This window comes from Pituophis catenifer, unplaced genomic scaffold, assembly GCF_029215685.1.
Source record: "Pituophis catenifer annectens isolate HBS135680 unplaced genomic scaffold, rPitCat1.0.hap2 SCAF_7, whole genome shotgun sequence".
In the NCBI taxonomy this organism is placed as follows: domain Eukaryota; kingdom Metazoa; phylum Chordata; class Lepidosauria; order Squamata; family Colubridae; genus Pituophis; species Pituophis catenifer.
The window spans coordinates 85849410-85873509 of NW_027256887.1; the positions used below are offsets into that span (position 1 = coordinate 85849410).

The following is a 24100-nucleotide window of genomic DNA, read 5'->3' on the forward strand; positions in this document are numbered from 1 at the left end:
GAAAGAAAGAAAGAAAGAAAGAAAACATGAGGAAAGGAGGAAGGCAGACAGGATAGTTGTTTTAATGTTGGGGAAGGAGAAAGAAAAGAAAGGAAGAGAAAGGAAGAAAGAAAAACTGAGGAAAGGAGGAATGAAATGAAGGCAGGCTGGCTAAATTTTTATTATTTGTCTTTCTTTAGTTGTTTGAATGATGGGGAGTGAGAAAGAAAAGAAAAGAAAAGAAAGGAAGGAAGGAAGAAGGAAAGAAAAGAAAGAAAGAAAGAAAGAAAGAAAGAAAGAAAGAAAGAAAGAAAGAAAGAAAGAAAACATGAGAAAAGGAGGAAGGCCGGCTGGCTGGCTAGATTTTTATTATTTTAGTTGTTTTAATGTTGGGGAGGGAGAAAGAAAAGAAAGAGAAAGAAAGAAAGAAAAAAAAATGAGGAAAGGAGGAATGAATGAATGAAGGCAGGCAGGCTAAAGTTTTATTATTTATCTTTCTTTAGTTGTTTTAATGATGGGGAGGGAGAAAGAAAAGAAAAGAAAAGAAAAGGAAGGAAGGAAGGAAGAAAGAAAGAAAGAAAGAAAGAAAGAAAGAAAGAAAGAAAGAAAGAAAGAAAGAAAGAAAGAAAGAAAGAAAGAAAGAAAACATGAGAAAAGGAGGAAGGCCGGCTGGCTGGCTAGATTTTTATTATTTTAGTTGTTTTAATGTTGGGGAGGGACAACGAAAAGAAAGAGAAAGAAAGAAAGAAAAAATGAGGAAAGGAGGAATGAATGAATGAATGAAGGCAGGCAGGCAGGCAAGAGTTTTATTATTTATCTTTCTTTAGTTGTTTGAATGATGGGGAGGGAGAAAGAAAAGAAAGAAAGAAAAAATGAGGGACGGAGGGAGGGAGGAAGGAAGAAAACCGGTGAGAAGTCAAGAGAGCCTGCTTTCTGTACCACCAAGCTGTGCAATCCGAGAGCCCAAAGGCACCCACCGCCTCCAGTTCTGTGGTGCAGGCAAAGTAAGTTTTTGTTTTTCTCCTGACGCTTTGTGTGTGGAGCCCTGTTTGGGCAGGGCTGTGTCCAAAGCTGCTGGGAGGTTTCTCACTTTTGTTTTTTAATTGAGATGCGCACACCTTCCCCGGCACCTCCATCCCTCTTGCGCAACCGAGAAGAGAATCAAAGGGACTCACATCTGGCAATTGGTCTTTCCTTCCGAATGACTCAAAGCTCTTTTATGGCTTCCTTTTGGGAGTCACTCTTTGGAGTGTGTGGCCCAACAGCTTCTGCTCCCCACCTAACGCAACCCAGCGGAATAATTGGGGGTGGCGGCTCCTGTAATTAAAAGGAGGGAAGGGAACCTCAAGGAAGGCTGGGACAGGTTCTCATGCTTACAGTTTAAGGTGCCTTTAGGAAAAAACTGGGAGGGCGATTCATTTGCACCTCTCTGGAAATGGCAAGGTTTCTTCCCAAAAGCAGAATTTATTGCTAGGACTATGGAGGGCAAAGAAAAGAAAAAAGAAAAAGAGGGAGGGAGGGAGGGAGGGAGGGAGGGAGGGAGGGAGGAAGGAAGGAAGGAAGGAAGGAAGGAAGGAAGAAGAGGGAGAGAAGGGGAATGGGAGGGAGGGAGGGAGGGAGACAGGAAGAAGAGGGAGAGAAGGGGAATGGGAGGAAGGGAAGGAGGGAGGAAGGAAGGAAGAAGAGGGAGAGAAGGGGAATGGGAGGAAGGAAGGGAGGGAGGGAGGGAGAAAGGAAGAAGAGGGAGAGAAGGGGAATGGGAGGAAGGAAGAAGAGGGAGAGAAGTGGAAGGGAGGATGGAAGGAAGGAAGGAAGGGAGAAAGGAAGAAGAGGGAGAGAAGTGGAAGGGAGGATGGAAGGGAGGAAGGAAGGGAGAAAGGAAGAAGAGGGAGAGAAGGGGAATGGGAGGAAGAAAGGGAGAGAGGGAGGGAGAAAGGAAGAAGAGGGAGAGAAGGGGAATGGGAGGAAGAAAGGGAGGGAGGGAGAGAGAAAGGAAGAAGAGGGAGAGAAGGGGAATGGGAGGAAGGAAGAAGAGGGAGAGAAGGAGAATGGGAGGATGGAAGGGAGGGTGGGAGGGAGGTAGGGAGAAAGGAAGGAGGGAGAGGGAGAGAAGAGGAATGGGAGGAAGGAGGAGAAGGAGAGGGGGAAGGGGGAGGGAGAAGAGGAGTGGGTGGGAGAAAGGAGGAGAGAGAGAAGAGAGGAGAGGAGAGGGAGAGGAGACGTGGGGATAGGAAGGGAAGAGAAGAGAAGAATGGAAATTCCCAACTGCATCTGAATTCCAAGATTCCAAAGTAGGGCAAGATTAACATAATAGAATAACAGAGTTGGAAGGGACCTTGGAGGTCTTCTAGTCCAACCTCTGCTCAAGAAGGAGACTCTAAACCCGTGATGGCGACCCTATGGCACGCATACCAGAGGTGGCATGCAGCGCCCTCTCTGATGGCACGCGAGCCGTCACCCCCAGTTCAGTCCCGCTGCGCATGCATGTGTGCCTCCCACTGGCCAGCTGGTCTTTGGGTCTCTGCCATGCGGGGGTGGGGCGTATGCGGGGGATGTGTGTGCATGCGTGGGGGAGCAGTATGTGTGTGTGTATGTTTGTGCATGCGCAGGGCAGGGCACATGCGGGGGGCACTTACACATGTGTGGGGGCGTGTGGGGGGCATGTGCATGCAGGGGGCAGGGCGTATGTGGGAGCCACGTGGATCTGTGCGTGTGCCATGCACGCATTGCATTCTGGGGGTTCGGGCGCGTGCTTTGGGCACTTGGTCCGGAAAAGGTTAGCCCTCACTGCCCTAAACCATTTCAGACAGGTGTCCAGTCTCTTCTTAAAAACCTTCAGGGATGGAGAACCCACAGGCTCTGGAGGCAGTGACTGCCATGTGATTTAGTTGTTTGGGAAAAATAATGAGCTACATCAAATATCAGAGGTACATCCTAAGGTACATCACAAGACGTATGAGGTACAGCACAAGATTCAAATATGGAATCACCTTCTCTCTTTTATGACCCAACACTCCTATCCTCACCCATCTATTGTGGCCTAGGAGTGTATTTTTATTGTACACAAACAGAGAGAGGCCTTTTTCGCGTAGGAGGAATTCACATTCTGCTACTCTTATAATATATATATATTTTAATCACACCTTTGTGCCCAAGTGCTCCAAGGACAGAAGGAAGCCAAGTTCCACAACTGGAATGGAGAAAGAAACAAGGGTGATCAGAGATGAATACAATCTGGGACAACAAAGCCAGCCAAAGAAAGAATGCAAGGGACATGGTTAAGCCGAAGAGCACATGAAAAAAAAACAACCAGGTTCGCTCAGAGAAGCCCATACTTGCACAATTGGCTGGGAATTATGGGAGCTGAACCCAACTCGGGAGCCACAATATAAACAAAGGTGTTGAGACTCTGGAAAGGATGCAGAGGAATTATTGAGTCTGTCATCTGCACCTCTGTAACTGTCTGGTTAGGTTCTGCAACCCAACAAGACAGACACGGACTTCAGAGGAAAATTAGAACTGCAGAAAAAACAATGGCTACCAACCTGCCTTCCATTGAGGACCTGTATACTGCACGAGTCAAAAAGAGGGCTGGGAAAATATTTACAGACCCCTCGCATCCTGGACATAAATTGTCTCAACTCCTACCCTCAAAATGACAATATATATATATGCCGCCCTCCTCCAAAGACTCAGGGCGGTTTACAATGCATTTATAGCAATAGCCTTCATTCTTTGTATATAACAGCTTATTAGGGCTTTTGGCCCCCCATAAGCGATGTTTCTACAAAGTCAGTTTATTGCCCCCACAATCCGGGTCCTCAATTTACCTCCCTCGGAAGGATGGAAGGCTGAGTCAACCTTGAGCCTGGTGAGATTTGAACTAGCACTAATTGCAGGCAGCTGGCAGCTAAGTGCTACATAACAGCACTTAGTCTGCTGTACAACCAAGGCTCTTAAACACCAAACACCATCACTCTGCTTAACAACTAATTCCCACAACACTGTCAAACTATTTACTAAGACTGTCTTACTATTATTCTTCTCATCCTTCCTAGTATCTGTCTCTTCTCACTTATGACTATAACCATATTGCTTGTATCTTTACAATTTATATTGTTTTTGTTTCCTAGTATGATTTGCTTGCTTATTAGTAACCTATGACTATCACTAAATGTATCTTCTGATTCTTGATGAATGTAATTTATTTTTCTTTTTATGTACACTGAGAGCATATGCACCAAAGACAAATTCCTGGTGTGTCCAATCATACTTGGCCAATAAAGAATTCTATCTATCTGAGAAGAGCAATAGGGATGATTAGGGGACTGGAGGCTAAAACATATGAAGAAGGGTTGCAGGAACTGGGCATGGCTAGTCTAATTAAAAGAAGGACTAGGGGGGACATGATAGCAGCCTTCCAATATTTGAGGGGTTCCTACAAAGATGGGGGGGGGGGGTCGGTCGATCTATTTTCCAAAGCACCAAAAGGTAAGAACCAAAGGATGGAGACTAACCAAGGAGAGAAGCAACCTAGAACTAAGGAGAAATTTCCTAATGGTGAGAGCAATCAACCAGTGGAACGACTTGCCTTCAGAAGTTGTGGCTGCTCCATCAGTGAAGGCTTTCAAAAAGAGAGAATCATTTATCCGAAATGGTATAGAGCAGTGTTTCTCAACCTTGGAAGCTTGAAGATGGGTGGACTTCAACTCCCAGTATCCCCCAGCCAGCGTTGCTGGCTGGGGGATTCTGGGAGTTGAAGTCCACCCATCTTCAAGCTTCCAAGGTTGAGACACACTGGTATAGAGTTTCCCGCTCAAGCATGGGGTTGGACTAGAGGACCTCCGAGGTCCCTTCCGACCCTGTTATTCTATGTGCTCAGCACTAGGTAGTAAAAAAGGCTAGTGTTGTTGTGCCTGTAGATCTCACCGCCCAATGCCATCATTTTAGCATTCCCCCTCCCTTCCTTGTTTACGCTCCACAACTCTGAAAAGTTGTGTTCTCTACAACTTTTAGGCAATTCGCGACTCCGTTCTCCTTCCAGCTCACCCTATCAGGTGTACATGGCTTCGCAAAGACAGAAAAGGCATCCTAAAGGCAAGCTGTGAGTGTGTGTCTGTGTGTTTTGTGTGTGTGTGTGTGTTAAAATATGCCTGCCCTCTAGATATTTATGTATATCATGGAAACACCTGCTATTTCTATCTTGGAGGGGATTAATAATGAAGGAAAGGAAAAACACCACTTTGCCAGTTTTTCGTACACCCTCAAGAAGGCGGCTTTCCTTTCGTGAACAACTTCTATCGAGAAAGTATATTTAGCGCAGGGATTAGGGCAGTGGTGAAATCTAAAATTTGTTACTACCGGTTCTGTGGGCGTGGCTTGGTGGTGGTGGGGTAATGTGACTAGGTGAGCGTGGCCAATTTTTTTTTTTTTACTTTTAAAACCATTTTTTCTACAACCTCTTTGGCGAAGAAGTTGTAAAAAAAAAATGCTTTCAAAAGGCTCTGACGATCCCAGCTGAGTTGCCTGATCGGCAGAGGCTTTTTTTTTCTTTTAAAAGCCTTTGAGGATCCCAGCTGAGCCGCGCGATCAGCAGAGGCTTTTTTTTTTAACTTTTAAAAGCATTTTTTCGGCCGAAGAGGTTGTAGAAAAAATGCTTTTAAAAGTAAAAAAAAAAAAAAAAGCCTCTGATGATTGTGCGGCTCAGCTGGGCATGGAGGGGGGCAGGGATTTTTGCTACTGGTTCTCCGAACAACCCGCCACCATCGCTACCGGATCAGGCGATCCGGTCCGAACCGGGAGCATTTCACCCCTGGATTAGGGACAGAATTGAAAATTCAGCTCCTGAATGGATGCTGATTTTTTTTTTTTTATATATTTGATTTATATGCCGCCCTTCTCCGGAGACTCAGGGCGGCTTACAATGCGTTAAGCAATAGCCTTCATACTTTTGTATATTTATTCAAAGTCAGCTTATTGCCCCCACAAACTGGGTCCTCATTTAACCTACCTTAGAAAGGATGGAAGGCTGAGTCAACCTTGAGCCTTGGAGAGATTCGAACCTGCAGTAATTGCAGGCAGCTGTGTTAATAACAGGGTGCTTTAAACCACTGTACTACCAAGGCTCTTGATTTGATTATTAGTTTTGGATGGACCTCACTGGATGATTGGCATAGCTTTGGAAGATCAATACAGTGTTTCTGTCAATACCGGTAGTCCGCAACGTACCACAATTGACGTATCCAAAATTTATGTTGCTAAGCGAAACATTGAAATGAATTTTGCTCCACTTTACGACCTTTCTTGCCACCGTTCAGTGAATCGCAGCTGTTGTTAAATTAGTAACACGGTTGTTAAGTGGCTTCCCCATTGACTTTGCTTGCCAGAAGTTCGCAGAAGGGGATCGCGTGACCCCGGAGACACTGCAACCGTCATAAGTGTGAATCTGTTGCCTGAATTTTGTCTGAATTTGGATCATGAGACCACGGGGGTGCTCCAATGGCTGTAAGTGTGAAAAATGGTGATAAGTCACTTATGGGGTTGTAACTCTGAATGGTCACTAAATGAACTGTTTTAAGTCGAGAATTACCTGTACAATGTTTCTGTAGATCCATGCAAAGTTTCTGCAGATCAATACAATGGAAAGAGTGCAGAGAAGAGCAACAAAGATGATTAGGGGCCTGGAGGCTAAGACATACGAAGAAGGGTTGCTGGAATTGGGTATGTCTATTTTTATGAAAAGAAGGAGTAGGGCAGTGGTGAAATCCAAATTTTTTTACTACTGGTTCTGTGGACGTGGCTTGGTGGGTATGGCAGGGGAAGCATATTGCAAAATCTCCATTCCACCCCACTCTGGGGCCAGCCAGAGGTAGTATTTGCCGGTTCTCTGAACTACTCAAAATTTCCGTTACCGGTTCTCCAAATTGCTCAAAATTTCCGCTACCGGTTCTCCAGAACCTGTCAGAACCTGCTGGATTTCACCCCTGGTCTAGGGGTAACATGATATCCAATATCTACGGGCTGCCACAAAAGAAGAAAGGGTCTCCAAAGGGTAGAAGAAGCAGCCATGGATGGAAACTAATCAAGGAGAGGAGCAACCTAGAATTAAGGAGAAATTTCCTGACAGTAAGAGCAATTCATCAGCGGAATGGCTTGCCACCAGAAGTTGTGGGTGCTTCATCTCTGGAGGCTTTTAAGAAGGGACTGAACATCTATTTGTCTGGAATGGTATAGCGTCTCATCCTGCTTGAGAAGTGGGTTGGATTAGAAGACCTCCAAGGTCGCTTCCAACTCTGTGTTCTGTCCCCGTCCCACACACAGATGGCCTGGAGTTAATAAGCCACACAACAAAATCTTTGAAGATAAAGCTGGCAGCAACCCAGTGGCTAGCTGCCAATTCAGACTTTACTCACACAAAACAAAGATTAGACTGCAAGCATTCCGATAAAGCAGGCAAAGTTTCAGCAATACAAGGATTAGTCCAAATGCAGTCTGACAAGGCAGGCAGAAGTCCAGTAACACAGAGATCATGGATTATTTCTAGTTTTTGCTCGTCACAAACTGAACCGGCCACCACACCCACATTTATACCCTGTGGGGTGTGGTCCAGTGACTCAGCTAATCGCTGGCACGCCTTCCCCTCTGCTGCGCACGCTTCTCCCTGCGCCGCTGCCGAGGATTCAGCCAGCACTTATCTCCTTCGTCGCTGTCCACCTGTGGCTGCGGGGACGTGCTTGGCTCTGGGCCTATCTCTTGGCCTTCGGTGTCCTCCGGAGGCATTGCCAGAGAGGAGGGTCCTGGAGAGGGAGGCCTTGCCAACTCCTCTCCCTCACTCTCAGAGTCGGCATCTGTCGATAGCCCAGGCTCAGGCAACGGAGCCACAACACTCTGTTAGTCTGTTACTTAAGTTCCCCCCTTTTCTGAAGGCCTTTTCCTTTTGACTTGGGTGTGTGTGCGTGAGTGAGAGGGAGAGAGACAGGATCAGATGCTGGTTCCTGTTTGAGGAATGAGGATTACTCAAGGAAAACCACTTGCTTTGCTTTGGGAATTATCTAAATACACCTGACAAATACCTGGGTTTGAAAAACAAGAGTGGAAAAGCACGTTGAGCAGTTTTTCTCAACCTCGGTGACTTTAAGACATGTGGACTTCAACTCCCAGAATTCCCCAGCCAGACATGTTATGAATCACATGACTAAGAGGGAAAATGGAGCAGTCCACAGCGGCCAGAGCCTCTGCCCAGCTGCCTCTTGCATGGGAGAAATTTTGTCAGGGAAAATTGCTTCCACCCTGACTTTGTAGCATTTCTCTGTGGCATGGAAGACAATTTTGCTTTCTCGGGTTTTTCATAGATGGGCACGTCTCAACTTACAAGCAGAATTGAGCCCAAATTTTCTGTTGCTAAACGAGACAGTTAACCGAGATTTGCCCCATTTTACAGCCTTTCTTGCCGCAGCTGTTAAGTGAATCACAGCAGTTGTTAAGCTAGCCACACGGTTGTTAAGCGAATCTGGCTTCCCCTGTTGACTTTGCTTGTCAGAAGGTCGCAAAAGGGGATCACGTGACCCCAGGACACTACGACCGTCATAAATAGGAACCACTTGCAAAGCATCGGACTTTTGATTACATGAACCTGGGGGTGCTGGAATGGTCGTAACTGTGAAAAACGGTCCTAAGTCACTTTTTTCAGTGCCATTGTAACTTACAACGGTCACTAAACGAATGGTTGTAACTTGAGGACTACCTGTATTCAGGTGTTCGTTGAAAATGTATATGCTGCAGGGAACCTTATGGTGACTGTTGTTTTAATGGTTCATGTATGTAAGTGTGTTTGTATGTATGTATTCTGTCTGTTTATATCATTTTAGAAAACACCTCTCTCTATTTTAGAATATCTATCTATCTATCTATCTATCTATCTATCTATCTATCTATCTATCTATCTATCTATCACCTATCCATCCATCGGTGTCTGTCTATCTACCTACCTACTTATCATCTATCTACCTATCTACCTATGCCTGCCTGCCTGCTTGCCTATCTATCATCTATCTATCTATCTATCTATCTATCTATCTATCTATCTATCTCATCCATGCATCTATCTATCTATCCATCATCCATGCATCTATCTATCCATCATCCATGTATCTATCTATCTATCTATCTATCTATCTATCTATCTATCTATCTATCTATCATCCATCATCCATGCATCTATCTATCTATCCATCATCCATGCATCTATCTATCTATCTATCATCCATGCATCTATCTATCTATCTATCTATCTATCTATCTATCTATCTATCTATCATCCATCATCCATCCATCCATCCATCCATCCATCCATCCATCCATCCATCTCTATCTAGTAATCTGCCTTGGAAATACTCTCAACGTGGAAGGGCAGAATGTCTGTTTTTAACTTCAATCCGCACACACACACACACACACACACACACACACTCCAAAACAGCAGCCTTTCCATCAGTAGCCACTGTATTCTCTTTCCTCGATGCTGGAAAGCGATCACAAAAAGACCCGTCCAAGTTCCAGTCCTGTGATCCCGACCTTAACCAGTGACCGTTCCCTGCTAAGTGCTCCTTTGCGCAATCGCTGGCCTCGCCCTTTGGCCCATGGCACAGAAGGGGGTGCGGCCGTGGCTAGCCTGGCCTTGCCACTCTCTCCCCTACAGCTGCTCTCTTTTATCCTCTCCCCCCCCAAAAAAATATCCCTTGCTCCCCGTCTTCTGATTTCAGGGCACAGTCAAGTCTTCCTCCAGAGCTCGCCTGCTGAATAGACTGAATCTAGCCCGGTAACTAACACTTGTCCACAGCTGCATCCACAATAGCTTTCTCCCGCTTGCATTACAACCGAGGGAAGATTTGGTCATGGAGCCCTAACTGTCCGAACACTGGTCCGATTCATTCCCCGCCCCCCATGAGGGAGGAAGAGGGTCTCCGAGAAGGATCCCTTTACCAGCTTCCCCACCACAAACGGGGTGGACGAAATGGAACGGGGTGGTGAGTGGCTGGGCCTGTAATGCAATCTTGCTGCCCGACAAGTCAATAAAGAGGCCCAGCCATCCTTCTCCAGCCGGGCAGAGAGAGTGCCAAGGTTAGGAGCAAACACAATTCGGATAGGCCTATACAGGGAACTTAATGAGCCCCATTATTTGGCTATTGTGGGCAAACACTATGAAACCAGTAATCTAAATTACCAAAGTCTGAATTCCCTGGTCGTTAAATGGCACACGGAGTTCAAAAGGAGCTGCACAATGGCTGCCTTCTTTACCCCTTTTAGAAGGGGGCTATTGTCCCGCCAAAAAGACTAGAGGTAAGGTGAGCTCGTAAGCAATTTGGAGGGTTTTTAGACCCAAGAGCAGCCTTGAAAAAGTACAGTGTCTGAACTGTTTTTTTCCCCCCCTTCTTTCTCTCTCCACCAATTGGCCACCATGGGAACAAAGTGGAAATAGACAGGGAAATTTGGGATTGTAGTGAGAAGTGACATCACCCTGCCAACAAAAGTGCGTATAGTCAAGGCTATGGTTTTCCCAGTTGCAATGGATGACTGTGAAAGTTGGACCATAAGGAAGGCTGAGCGCCAAGGAATGGAGGCCTTTGAACTCTTTTTTTTAAAAAAATTGATTTATATGCCGCCCTTCTCCGGAGACTCAGGGCGGCTTACAATGCGTTAAGCAATAGCCTTCATACTTTTGTATATTTATACAAAGTCAGCTTATTGCCCCCACAAACTGGGTCCTCAATTTACCTACCTTAGAAAGGATGGAAGGCTGAGTCAACTTTGAGCCTGGCGAGATTCGAACTTACTAATTGCAGACAGCTGGAGTTAAATTACAATGCATTAGTCTGCTGAGCTATCCAGGCTCTTGTGCTGGAGAACTCTGGTGCTGGAGAAGTCTCCTGTGAGTCTCTTGGACTGCAAGGTGATCCAACCGGTCAGTCCTAGAGGAGATCAACCCTGATTGCTCTTGAGAAGGCCAGGTCCTGAAGATGAAGCTCAAATACTTTGGCCACCTAATGAGAAGGAAGGACTCCCTGGAGAAGAGCCTAATGCTGGAAAAAATGGAGGGCAAAAGAAGAAGGGGACGACAGAGAATGAGGTGGCTGGATGGAGTCACTGAAGCAGTCGGCATGAGCTTAAATGGACTCCAGAGGATGGTAGAGGACAGGAAGGCCTGGAGGAACGTTGTCCATGGGGTTGCGATGGGTCGGACATGACTTCGCAACTAACAACAACAACAATGAGAAGTGACTTCCTTTGTGATTTGCTAGCGCTGGATAAATTGTTCCCTTTTTTGTATAATGGCACAGACTCCAAGGATCTGGGCAGGTCTCAAAAGTTTCCACAGAATGTTTAAGGAGTGCTTTTGAAGCCTATCCAGAGAGGTGGTCAGTCACCCACAAAACCTTCGTTGTTGCTGTTGGACCGGGTTAATATCTGGATCAGAGACCACCAGAAAATTCCAGGTCTTTAGGTTAGTGGAGACAGCAGAATAAGAGAAAAAACAAGAGAAAAATCAAAATATAAAGATCTGCAAATAGAAACAGAACAATTGTGGCAAAAGAAAGCAAAGGTAATACTAATAGTCATAGGCGCCTTGGGTGGAATCCCAAAACATCTGGAGCACCACTTGCACACCATCGGAATTGACAAAATCCCATCGGTCAATTGCAAAAGGCAGTTTTACTGAGAACAGCTTACATCCTGCGATGATACCTCTAACATCATCAAAAATCCACATCTGCTTATTCCCAGGTCCTTGGGAAGGACTCGATAGGTCCATAAAAAATGCCAAAGGCACTCTGAACATCTGGCTGACTGTGCCACGAGCCATAATAATAAATAGTAATAACGCCTTGGGTGCAATCCCAAAACAACCGGAGCACCACTTCAACACCTTTGGAATTGACAAAATCACCATCGGTCAATTGCAAAAGGCAGCTTGACTCGAAACAGCTTACATCCTTGCAACGATCCTGCCTATCCCAGGTTCTTGGGAAGGACTTGATAGGTGGACAGAAATGCCAAATCCAGTCTAAACATCTGTCTGATCGAATGACATACCATGATATATCATAATCATCCACCTAAAAGAAATTAGCAATGTGTTAAAGTGAATCACTGCAGGTGTTAAATTAGTGACATGATTGTTAAGTGAATCTGGGTTCTCCATTGATTTGCTTGTCAGATGGTCGCAAAAGTGGATCACACGACCCCGGGACACTGCAACTACCAGAGACCACTTCTACAATGCTACCAAGAAAACTACAAGTGCATATATATCCATGAAGCAAACAAAAAGTTTGACTTGAAGGCCTTACTTGTTTTGAAGTCTATTACTTTAGACCAGTGTTTCTCAACCTTGGAAGCTTGAAGATGGGTGGACTTCGACTCCCAGAATCCCCCAGCCAGCGTTGCTGGCTGGGGGATTCTGGGAGTCGAAGTCCACCCATCTTCAAGCTATCAAGGTTGAGAAACACTGCTTTAGACCAACCTTGGCAACTTTAAGACTTGTGGACTTCAACTCCCAGAATTCCTCAGCCAACGAAGGTGGGAGTTGAAGTCCACAAGTCTTAAAGTTGCCAAGGTTGGAGATCCCTGCTTTAGACTACAGATGGTCTTCGACTTACAACCAATCTTTTTGGGATCGCTCGAACTTACAACGCCACTGAAAAAAGTGACTTACGAACACAATGACCGTTGCAGCATCCCCGTGGGTCATGTGATCAAAATACAGACCTTGGGCAACTGGCATGTCTCTATGACAGTTTGCTGTGTCCCCGGGGTTGTGTGAGCCAACTTTTGCGACCTTCGGACAAGCAAAGTCAACAGGGAACCCAGAGTCACTGAACAATCACGTTACCAATTGAACAACTGCGGCGACTGGCTTAAAAAACAGTGTCAAGAAAGGTCGTACAATGGGGCAGGCTTCACTTAACAACCGTCTTGCTTAGCAGTGGAAATGTTTGGGCTCGATGGTGATCATAAGAACTGCCTGTATAAAATGAGAGATGCAGAAAATTCAGTTCCCCGAGTGACGGAGAAGCTGAAATTTTGGTGCAGTTTTGTTGCATATCCCTATCCCTCTCTCTCTCTCTCTCTCTCTCTCTCTCTCCCTCCCTCCCTCCCCTCCCTCTCTCTCGAAATGCTGTTAAACCACAGCAGTGCAACCGTCGCAAAACGCTTGCTGTGGAACAAAGGCTAAACATCAGCTTCCGGCCTGAGGGGGTTCTCAGGAAATATTCTGAGATTTTAGAAAATGATTTCCCTAGCGTTACGTGCAAGCTCTGGTACGATGTGTGTCCCCAGATGTTTTCGTTGCGTGTGTATGTGAGAACTACCATTATTGCTTTCCCTGAACTGGGCACCTCACTGTACGTTATGTTTTGGATTTGGGGGCACGGGGCGATAGCCGTGTTGTCCTCCATTGTTTTGTTCAAGCTACTGTAGGTTTCTGAACATTATCGATTTAGCCTCTGGGAACTCAACTTCGGTGCATGTTCAGCGATATCAGTTTAAAATAAAAAAATCTAGGGGCTTTGTACTGTGTTTAATTTTTTTTTTTTTTCATGCAAACTAGGCTTTTTTTTCTCTCCTCAGGTTAGCGTTTTGGCTAGTTTATAGTTGAAAGAATGGTGCAAATGCCAAATATTGGGTGAATTCAGTAAGAAGAGGTAGGCAGATGTAGGTGCTGTATTTTTTTTTCGCCCTGTAAATCCTATTTGCTCTGTGAAAAATGGGTGTTATTATTTGGTGGAACAAACATGAGACAAAATGTATGAAGGTAAAATTAATTATAATAAAAATAAGCTAGGGACAAAGGCAAGCAAAACTTTAAAGCAGTTAAAGAGTACACGCATGCACACACACACGCACACACACACACACACACACACACACACACACACACAGTGTTTTGTTACTAGTAGGTACTTTCTGACTGGGTAAATCTCAGCCCCCTTAGCAGCCATTTTGTAGTCAAAAAGGGACTTTTTTAAAAAACAGCATATTTACCTGATTTTTATCCCATCTTTACTATTGTTATAAATTACATAAGGTGGTAAACACACCTAATACTCCCTCCTCCTCCTATTTTCCGCACAATAACAACAACCCTATGAGGTGAATTGGGCCGAGAGAGAGGGACTGGCCCAATGTCACCATATAACTACAGGTAGTCCTCGATTTACGACCACCATTGAGCCCAGAACTTAGGTTGCTAGGTGAGGAATTTGTTAAGTGAGTTTTGCCCCATTTTACAGCTTTTCTCGCCACATTTGTTAAGTGAATCACTGCCGTCGTTGAGTGAGTAACACGGTTGTTAAGCGAATCTGGCCTCCCTGCTGACTTTGCTTGTCTGAAGGTCGCAAAAAGGGGATCGCGTGATCCCGGGACACTGCAACTGTCAGAAACATGAACAAGTTGTCGGGAGTAGGGCGGTATAGAAATCAAATAAAATAAAGAAATAAAATAAATAAATTTGTATGTAAATCACGTGACCATGGGGATGTTGCAAAGGTCGCATGTGTGAAAAACAGTCCTAAGTCCCTTTTTACAGTGCGGTTGTAACTTTGTATGGTCCCTAAATGAACTGGTTTAAGTCAAGGACTACCAGTACAGACACCATCATATAATAGTCAAATATATATGATTGAGCTCAATATCTGTATATGCTACAGGTAGGCGTTCTTCACACTTCTATGAGATAAGCTACAATCTCCAAATTCCAATCGATCAGTTAAGCAAGAACGGGCCCAAGTGATTATGAATTAATGTTACAATTAATTTATTTTGAACCTGGAGTCCTCTGAAAGATTGTTCCTTGTTCCAAATCTTTTGCATGAATCCAGCAGCCTGTGGCAGCCTATCAAAACTGTCACTGCAATTTCATGAACGGGGATGTTATACAATCTCATCAAATAAAGGGCATTTATCAGTCAATAAATGCGATAACCCATTTGGAAATAAAACAGTGCAGACAAGGATGCTCAAATCCTACTGGCAACTGAAGCTAACCCACCAGCTTTTTCTAGATAATTAATCATAAATGTTTCCCTTTAGACTCTAAATTACAGTAGTAATCTTCTGACTTAATAACAACAGCATACCCAGGACCGACAAGGTCCATCAAATCATATAAAAGTAACTGCAGATTCCTTAGAAACCCGGTAGACCGAAATCCTCGATCCGTTAAAGGATAAGATCTTTCACAACAAATTAAATAAAGCAATTTATTGAAGCTCAAATTGGAGATAAAACAGATTCGTCGTTGACCTTTATTCATTTATAGAACAAATTTAGCTCTAATTACATTAGAATGGAATCCAATAAATTTCTTCTAATGTGGCATTTACGCAAGTATTACTGTACTTGTTTACTACAAAGGCATTAGAGATTCTGTGATTATAATCTATTTTTTTCCACTTGGGTTTTATTGTGAAGTCAAAGCACTTGCAAGAAACTGGTGTTTGAAATTTAAGACTTCTCATAAGATCTTTTCAAACCTGCTTTAGATATAGAAGAACCAGACTCGACAATCCGGTCCATCTGTTTGGAATATACATTTAAATTAGTTGAAAAGTTTCTTTTAAAATGTGAATGTGTACTGTATATATTTGTATGTAGAAGACTTTTCCAAGGAGGGAGAAAACAGGATTCTTAAGTAGTTATAGAGAATCAATTATTTACATGGACCTGCTTGTGAATGAAACAAGGCATCTCAAAAATATTTATTTTTACTGAATTGTACGCATAGATCAATCCAAGTGTACAATCTGCCGTATCTTGGCAGAGTCATTGGAAAGGAGGAAGAATGTGTTTTCCAAACATTACACACAAAACGTCTATAGAAACATATGCAAATACTCATATTAAAGATAATTAGTCAATAATTTCACTGTCTGAATATTGATTCAAATTGGGAACTGAATAAATAAACAGACATTTATTGCCCCGAGAGTTATGTTTGCTCAAACCAATGTAGGCTCAAAAATATCAGTTTATCCAATACAATCGACTTACAATCACAATTGAGCTCAACATTTCCGTGGCTAAGCGAGACAGTTGTTAAGTGAGTTTTGCCCCATTTTATGACCTTCCTCGCCACTGTTGTTAAGTGAATCACTGCAGCAACACGCTTGTTAAGTGAATCTGGCTTCCCCATTGACTTTGTTTGTCAGAAGGTCGCAAAAGGGGATCACATGACCCTGGGACACTGCAACCGTCATAACTATGAGCCAGTTCCCAAGCATCCAAATACATTGTGTGATGAGGAGGCTGCAACAGTCGTAAATGCGAAAAACAGTCATAGTGCCATTGTAATTTCAAACGGTCACTAAACGAATGGATATAAGTTGAGGACTATCTGTAAAGATGTTTCCTTTTATAAGGAAGGCCAGGCTTTTTGGAAACATAGTCACATACTCACATTTGAACATATATTGGGCAGTATAGATACTGGACAAAACACGAAAGAGAAAAGATTTTGATATAATTTGAGTATCAATGGGATTAATGAGACCTGAAAAAATGGAGAGGAAAAAGGATCCACAGACTGACTTGCCAGGGTTAAACTGCCAAGCAGACCTTGAATTTTAAAGCAATTGCGACCTGTTTCTCGGTGCAAAGATTTTTTCAGAGTGCCTACAAGAAAACTCCCAAACCGCAAAGGCTCCATAAACATGTCACCTTGAGTGGTTGCCAAAGCAGAAAGACTATAAATCAAATCATATAATAATAACAGCAAACAATAAAGCAATAGACCCACAGCAGACAACAGACACAATGGGTGCCAAAAACGTCTGGGGCGTACCGTCTAATAATTTAAGGTTTCCCAACCGTGGCGACTTTAAGACGTGTGAACTTCAACTCCCAGAATTCCCTCGGCCAGCCATGCTGGCTGGGGAATTCTGGGAGTTGAAGTCCACACGTCTTAAAAGCACCAAGGTTGGGTAAACCCGGATCTAATTTTAATGCCTCTTCCAAAAACAGGCCACGACACCCAACAGATTTTATCCAGTCACCGGGAATCAAAAACTGACTCGAAGGCACACACGCACAAGATTAAATAATAATAATAATAATAAATCTCTATTTGCTGCTCTTAGTCCAAACAGAAAAACCCAAATACTGAGGGAAAAAAGTCACCTTTTTATCCACACGGAAAGTTTCTGCAGCTCAGGATTGATGGACCTTAATAGAAACTGTCTACTGGAGGTGCAAATACATTTATCTCTTTCTAGTGATTTGATGCAAACAATTTCAACTTCCCTTCTTCTGAGGGGACACATAAATCCCTCAACCTGTTTCTCTTCGGTATTATTTAGAGAGGAAAAGCGAACAATTTTATGGGTTTTTCCCCCTCCTCTTTTCTCCCCCTTCTCAAACCATGTTCTTTTTTTCAGAGGGATATATATATTATATACATATACATATATATATATATATGGATGGATGGATGGATATATATATATATATGTATGTAAAAAAAGAAGCAGACATACTGCGAACTCCGGAACTTAAGATTTTAAAAATCTTAAGTTCCGGAATTCTCAATTTATGACCATAGTGGAGTCCAATGTTTCTGTTGCTAAGCAAGACCATTGTTAAGTGAGCTTTTGCCCCCTTTTACGACCTTTCTTTCCACGGTCGTCAAACCAATCACTGTAGTTATTAAGTGAATCATGTGGCCGTTAAAGAGAATCTGGCTTCCCCCATTGACTTTGCTTGTGGGAAGCCAGCTGGGAAGGTCACAAAAGGAGATCACATGACCCCGGGACACTTGAGCCGTCATAAATACAAGTCTGTTGCCGTGAATTTTGATCACGTGACCACTGACACCCATTTGAAAAGCGGGCATGAGTCGCTTTTCTCCCCTGCTGTTGCAACTTTGAACGGTCGCTAAATGAATGGTTGTAAGCCGAGGACTACCTGTAAAAGCTATAAACATATTTAGGGGAGTCGCCTATCAACAGTGGCCCGCAACCTTTAGGGCTCAAGGGACCGGTTCCGTGGGGAGAATTTATCCACGGACCGGAGAGGATGTGGTTTTTTGCATGCTGCCTAAATCCCACGGATGGGGCTTCGCTTGTTTGCGTGGCCCGGTTTCTTTCATGCCGTGGCCCGGTGCCAGTCCATGGACTGGAGGTTGGGGATCCCTGATGCTAAACTTCAGGTGCTAAACTTTAGTCTAAAACTCTGCTCTGTCACTACATTCTCCTATACTGTAATTGCTTCTTCTCATATGATAGCAGTCTTCTAATATTTGAAGGGGTTACAACAAAGAAGAAGTGGGGGGGGGGGGCGGTTTCAACCTATTCTCCAAAGCACCTGAAGGCAGGACAAGAAGCAATGGATGGGAACTAATCAAGGAGAGAAGCAACCTGGAATTAAGGAGAAATTTCCTGATAGTGAGAAGAATTAATCAGTGGAACGGCTTCCCTCCAGAAGCTGTGGGTGCCCCATCACTGGAGGTTTTTTAAGAAGAGATTGGACAGCCACCTGTCTGAAATAGAACAGAACAACAGAGTTGGAAGGGACCTTGGAGGTCTTCTAGTCCAACCCCCTGCTTAGGCAGGAAACCCTACACCACTTCAGACAAACAGTTATCCAACCTCTTCTTAAAAACTTCCAGTGTTGGAGTATCTACAACTTCTGGAGGCAAGTTGTTCCACTGATTAATTGTTCTCACTTTCAGGAAATTTCTCCTTAGTTCTAAGTTGCTTCTCTCCTTGATTAGTTTCCACCCGTTGCTTCTTCTCCTGCCTTCAGGTGCTTTGGAGAATAGCTTGACTCCCTCTTCTTTGTGGCAGCCCCTGAGATATTGGAAGACTGCTATCATGTCTCCCCTAGTCTTTTTTTCCCCCCACTAGACTAGACTAGACATACCCAGTTCCAGCAATTGTTTTTTATATGTTTTGGCCTCCAATCCCCTAATCATCTTTGTTGCTCTTCTCTGCACTCTTTCTAGGATCTCAACATCTTTTGGCTTTTTTTTTTTTTACATTGTGGGGATTCTAGAGTAGACCCTATAAATGATATAGCGTTTCCTGTCTGAGCAAGGGGTTGGACTAGGAGACCTCCAAGATCCCTTCCAACCCTGTTATTCTGTTAACTTGGTGGTCTCCATGAGTTTCCAGAAATTCCAATCACTTGATTCCGAGGGGCCCCTATTGTCATGCTTTTATTGGGGGACTTCTCCATTCCTTATGTCCAAAGACGATTTTTCATTTTGAAAGATTTTTGTCCCCCACTTTTACTCAAACACTGGGATTGTCTTTCAGGTTGTTTCTCCCTCTTATTACCTGCATACATTCAGTGTGGAATAAGAATGTTGCAAGACTCCTAAATAGCAACGATAGTTTTCCGACCATCCATACCTCAACAATGCTCTCATTAAAGTCTCCAAAAACAACTTCCTACTCGAACAGTCGGATGATCTCATTTTGGCAGGCGACGCTTATCCAGCAGGCATAACAATCTGACAGATTTGAAAACCTGGGCAGAATTGCAGATGCTTTGAGAGACGATTGTATCGCTCTACGGGGGACCCCACAAAACTGCACTTATATGCAGGCAGTCCTCGACTTACGACAGTTCGCTTAGTCCAGGGGTGTCAAACTCAAGGATACGACCCATCGAATGCTTAGATCTGGCCTGTGGGGCCGCCCTGGAAACAGCAAAGGACCAACCCACGGTGCCTCTGCCAGTGAAACTGGAGTTTGGGAGGGCCACGTGCTTGGGAGGCCCACGGCCCACGGCCCACGGGAGCCCGTTTTTGCAGGCAGAGCGCTCGGGCCACCACAGGCGCCCGACACAAATGACGTCAAGCTGGCCACGCCCACTCCGACCATGCCCACCCCAGCTCCCGGAGGTCAAACACAACCCTGATGTGGCCCTCAATGAAATCGAGTTTGACACCCTTGGCTTAGTCCAGGGGTCAGCAACTTGCGGCTCTGGAGCCACATGTGGCTCTTTCATCCCTCTGCTGCAGCTCCCTGTTGCCAGTCAGCTCCACAACTGATAGGACTTTCGGTTAGGACAGGTAAAGGAAAAAGGATGGCGCTCTAGGAGGAGACTCTATGGTGGGAGAACCAGATCTCCGCTTGGCAGAGGAAGAAGGATGCCGCGCTAGGAGGAGACTCTATGCTGGGGGAACTGGACTTCCGGTCGGCTCCAGAATTGAACAGGGGGGCTTCTGGTTGGGACGTTTGTGGCTCTTTGACTGTTTAAGGTTGCCGACCCCTGGCTTAGTCCATCGCTAAGCAAGGCAGTTATTCAGTGAATTTTGCCCTATTTTAGGACTTTTCTTTCAACGAGCGTTGTTAAGTGAATCATCATAGTTGTTAAATTAGTAAAGCGATTCTGGCTTCCCTTATTGACTTTTGCTTGTCAGAAGGTTGCAAAAGGGGATCGCGTGAACCCGGGACCCTGCAATGATTGTAAATCTGAAAAACGGTCGTAAGTCACTTTTTTTCAGTGCCGTTGTAACTTTTGAACGATCATTAAATGAATAGTTATAAGCCGAGAAGTACCATTCCTCGGAGTATCATTTTCTGAAGTTGTAAAATGTATGTTTCACCTGTCCAATCCCCGATCCTGAGGGAAGGGTCAAGGGCATCATCAGTCTGGAGTTCCTTCGTGCCCACAAGTGATTGAAGTCCAGCTCACCTTGAACTCCTCCGATTCTTATCTACTGCCAGTTTGCTTTGACCCTTAGTAGTTCAGATTCTTGTAGAGAGCTTTAGCTTGCAATAAACCTATATATTCATTAGAACTGCCGGGACTCCCGATTTCCTGCGCTTGACACCTGAGGAACCATCTCACTCCAACGAGATTGGCTCACCCCACTTGTGATAGCCCTAGCAATAGCACTTAGACTTATATACCGCTTTACGGTGCTTTACAGCCCTCCCTAAGCAGTTTACAGAGTCAGCATCTTGCCCGCAACAATTTGGGTCCTCATTTTACCCACCTCGGAAGGAGGGAAGGCTGAGTCAACCTTGAGCCTGGTGAGATTCGATCTGCTAAATTGCAGGCAGCCGGTAGTCAGCAGAAGTAGCCTGCAGTACTGCACTCTAACTGCTGTGCCACCGCAGCTCATATGGCAGAAGAGGAATGTTATGGACCTCATTGGCCAAGGAAATTCTTGTGGCAGGGGTCCAGAGAAGGGCCTTTTTTGCTGTGGCTCCTGCCTTCTGGAACATCGTAGCCCTTGAGGTGAGATTTGTCCCCACCCTCTTAGTCTTCCAGAAGGGCCTTATACCTAGCTCTGCTGTCTGGCCTGGGGTCCCGATAGGGGCATGTCATACTGGAAGTGGTTAATGGATTAAATAGAAGATCCCTTCTTCACCCCTTCTCCCCCAGATTCTTAGCTATTTCTTTGTTAATTTTTAACATATTTATTGTTTTACTGTTTAATCTTACTTTTATGGTCAACTCAGCCTTCCAGCCTTCCGAGGTCGGTAAAATGAGGACCCGGATTGTTGGAGGGGGTGTGTGTAATATGCTGACACTGTAAACCGCTTAGAGAGGGCTGTAAAAGCACTGTGAAGTGGTATATAAGTCTATTGCTATGCTAATATTGTTGTAGGAGATCACCAAGCTGAGCCCGAGGGAGGGGTCAAACATGTCATAAGTTTTGAGTCCCTTTGTGCCCACAAGAGATCTAAGTTCAGCTCTCCTTGATTTCATTGCCAATTTGCCTTCACTGTTAGTAGTTCGGATCTTGTACGGTGCTTTAGCGTACAATAAACCTATATATTCATTTGAACTGCCTGGACTCCTGATTTCCTGTGCTTGACAATTGTTTTGATTGGATTGTAAACCATCCGGAATCACGTGACGCTGAGATGACTGGTGATTAAATTTAATAAACAAATAAATTTTTAAAAAATCCATCCCACATTTCTACCGTTGCATCGCTATTACTCATTTTTATCTTTTTTTTAGAAGCCAGTACTGACTAAACAAAGGGCTTATAAAATGCCAGAGATAAATATAACATTAACACGTACATGTGTACGCTATTCAATCCAAGCCATTGTATCGAATGATACTATTAAACAATATCTCATTTTCGGAGATCAAGTCTGATGAAATAATAGCGACTATTTTTGTTCAATGTCATAAGCTGCCAATTGTACAAGTCAATTGTACAATTCATGTGCCATTTTTAAGCAAATCGCGGTTAGCGGTCTGGATTCCAAAACATTATTCCTTAAGCCTTTTTAAGTTTTGTTTAGTGTCCTTGAACGCGAAACACAGGAAGACAAACAAAAAGTCTTAATCTTGCCCGTATAATCGTGAAACGGGGATTATGCCCTTGGGTAGTTTTAAAGGCTTTATATTTAATTGCAATTTTTTTTAAAAAAAAAAATGCGTTAATTATCATGGCAACCAATGTTCAGGAAATAAATTCATTAGGAAAAATGATACAGTCTATTAAATGGATTTTGCCACAAGCAGAGGAAACCATATCCACCAAGAATTGATCAAATGGGTTATTTCATACTTACATTTTGTCCTGACCACCCACTCGCAGCGTCAGCCGGGGGATCACAGGAGATGGGGCCATGATAACGGGCTCGATTTTGATCTGCTAAAGGTAACAGATTCCAGTGTTAAAATGGGGTAGCAGCTATGGAGAAATGTTTTCATGCTGTCTTGGATTAGGCAAAGCAAGGGATCTCCAAAGTTGGCAACTTTTAAGACTTGTGGACTTCCAATTCCCAGAATCGACTCAAGGTCTGTAAAGGTGAGGAGGGAACAAAGCACCTGAGGGCAGGATAAGAAGCAATGGGTGGAAACTAATCAAGGAGAGAAGCAACTTAGACCTAAGGAGAAATTTCCTGACAGAACAATTCATCAGTGGAACAACTTGCCTCCAGAAGTTGTGAATGCTCCAACACTGGAAGTTTTTAAGAAGAGGTTGGATAACCATTTGTCTAAAGTGGTGTAGGGTTTCCTGCCTAAGCAGGGGGTTGGACTAGAAGACCTCCAAGATCCCTTCCAACTCTGTTATTTTCTATTCTATTCTATTCTATTCTATTCTATTCTATTCTATTCTATTCTATTCTATTCTATTCTATTCTATTCTATTCTATTCTATTCTATTCTACATTCCATTCCATTCCATTCCATTCTATATTCCATTCCATTCCATTCCATTCCATTCCATTCCATTCCATTCCATTAATTTAAATGGACAGATACATATATATATATATTTAATGTCATGAACTCTTGACAATTAAAATTTAAAGAACTGCAATTCTGGAGGAAGCTGGGCACTTGGCCTGGAGAAGAATATCTATAGTGAATTATTGAGCTTTCAAGTCACCGAAGTGGCAATGTCCAGCAATGTAAGACTCCTTTGTAGCTAACTAAAAATACATTGTCCCTGGATTTGTCCAGTTTTATGTATAAGCAATACTTCTTTCACCTGAACTAATACTAGTAGTCCTATAAGCCCCTTATTGCAGTATGCTGCAGGATTTTTTTTTTCTTTTTCCCTTTTTTTTTTTTTTTTTTGGCACTAATCTTCAAGGATTTAGCTTCTTTGCCACATACCTCAGGGCACCAACTGATAAAGCCTTAACTCTCCGTTTTTCCAGGACACCAACAGAGCAGCCTTGCAAAAAATGAAAATCACTCATGAGATTTTTTTTTTTAAAAAAAAAAGGGGGGGGAGGGGAGAAAATTTATTTTCAAAATCCTCACTTCCAGCAAAGAGATGGGATGACTTTTTCCATCGTTTTTTTTAATAGAAAGAAAAAAAGAAAAAGAAAAAAGAAAGAAAAAGAGAGGGAAAGGCTTATCTGTGGAGATCGGTTTAAATTTTAATTTTGTGTGGTAGGGATTCTTTCATGCAGCCTGGCTTTAAAGTTTTATCTTTTGACAGGGACTTTTCGCCAAAGCTAACAGAAAGCTTTGTCAGTGTAATCTGCCCAAGCTTATATTGCTTTCCTATAATGCAATATATTTTAGGAGTATAAAGGGTAGATTTCTTTTTAATCACTTGTAATGGTGCATTATAGTCCTAATAGTGTACTGAATTGTTAACGGTAGGAGACGAGAGCTAGTTATAAAATGAGGG

General features: G+C 43.7%; 1 protein-coding gene across 2 annotated transcripts in view; it reads right to left on the reverse strand.

Annotated features, from left to right (window-relative positions):
* TAF3 (TATA-box binding protein associated factor 3) overlaps window positions 1-24100 on the reverse strand; it is a 184348-nt gene that overhangs the window by 37138 nt on the left and 123110 nt on the right. The window contains exon 4 of one of the 2 annotated variants that reach the window (XM_070947335.1): window positions 22521-22600. In XM_070947335.1, coding sequence (XP_070803436.1) covers window positions 22521-22600 — 80 coding nt within the window. Of the gene's footprint in view, window positions 1-22520; window positions 22604-24100 lie in introns of both variants that reach the window. The other variant, XM_070947334.1, reaches the window with a different exon arrangement.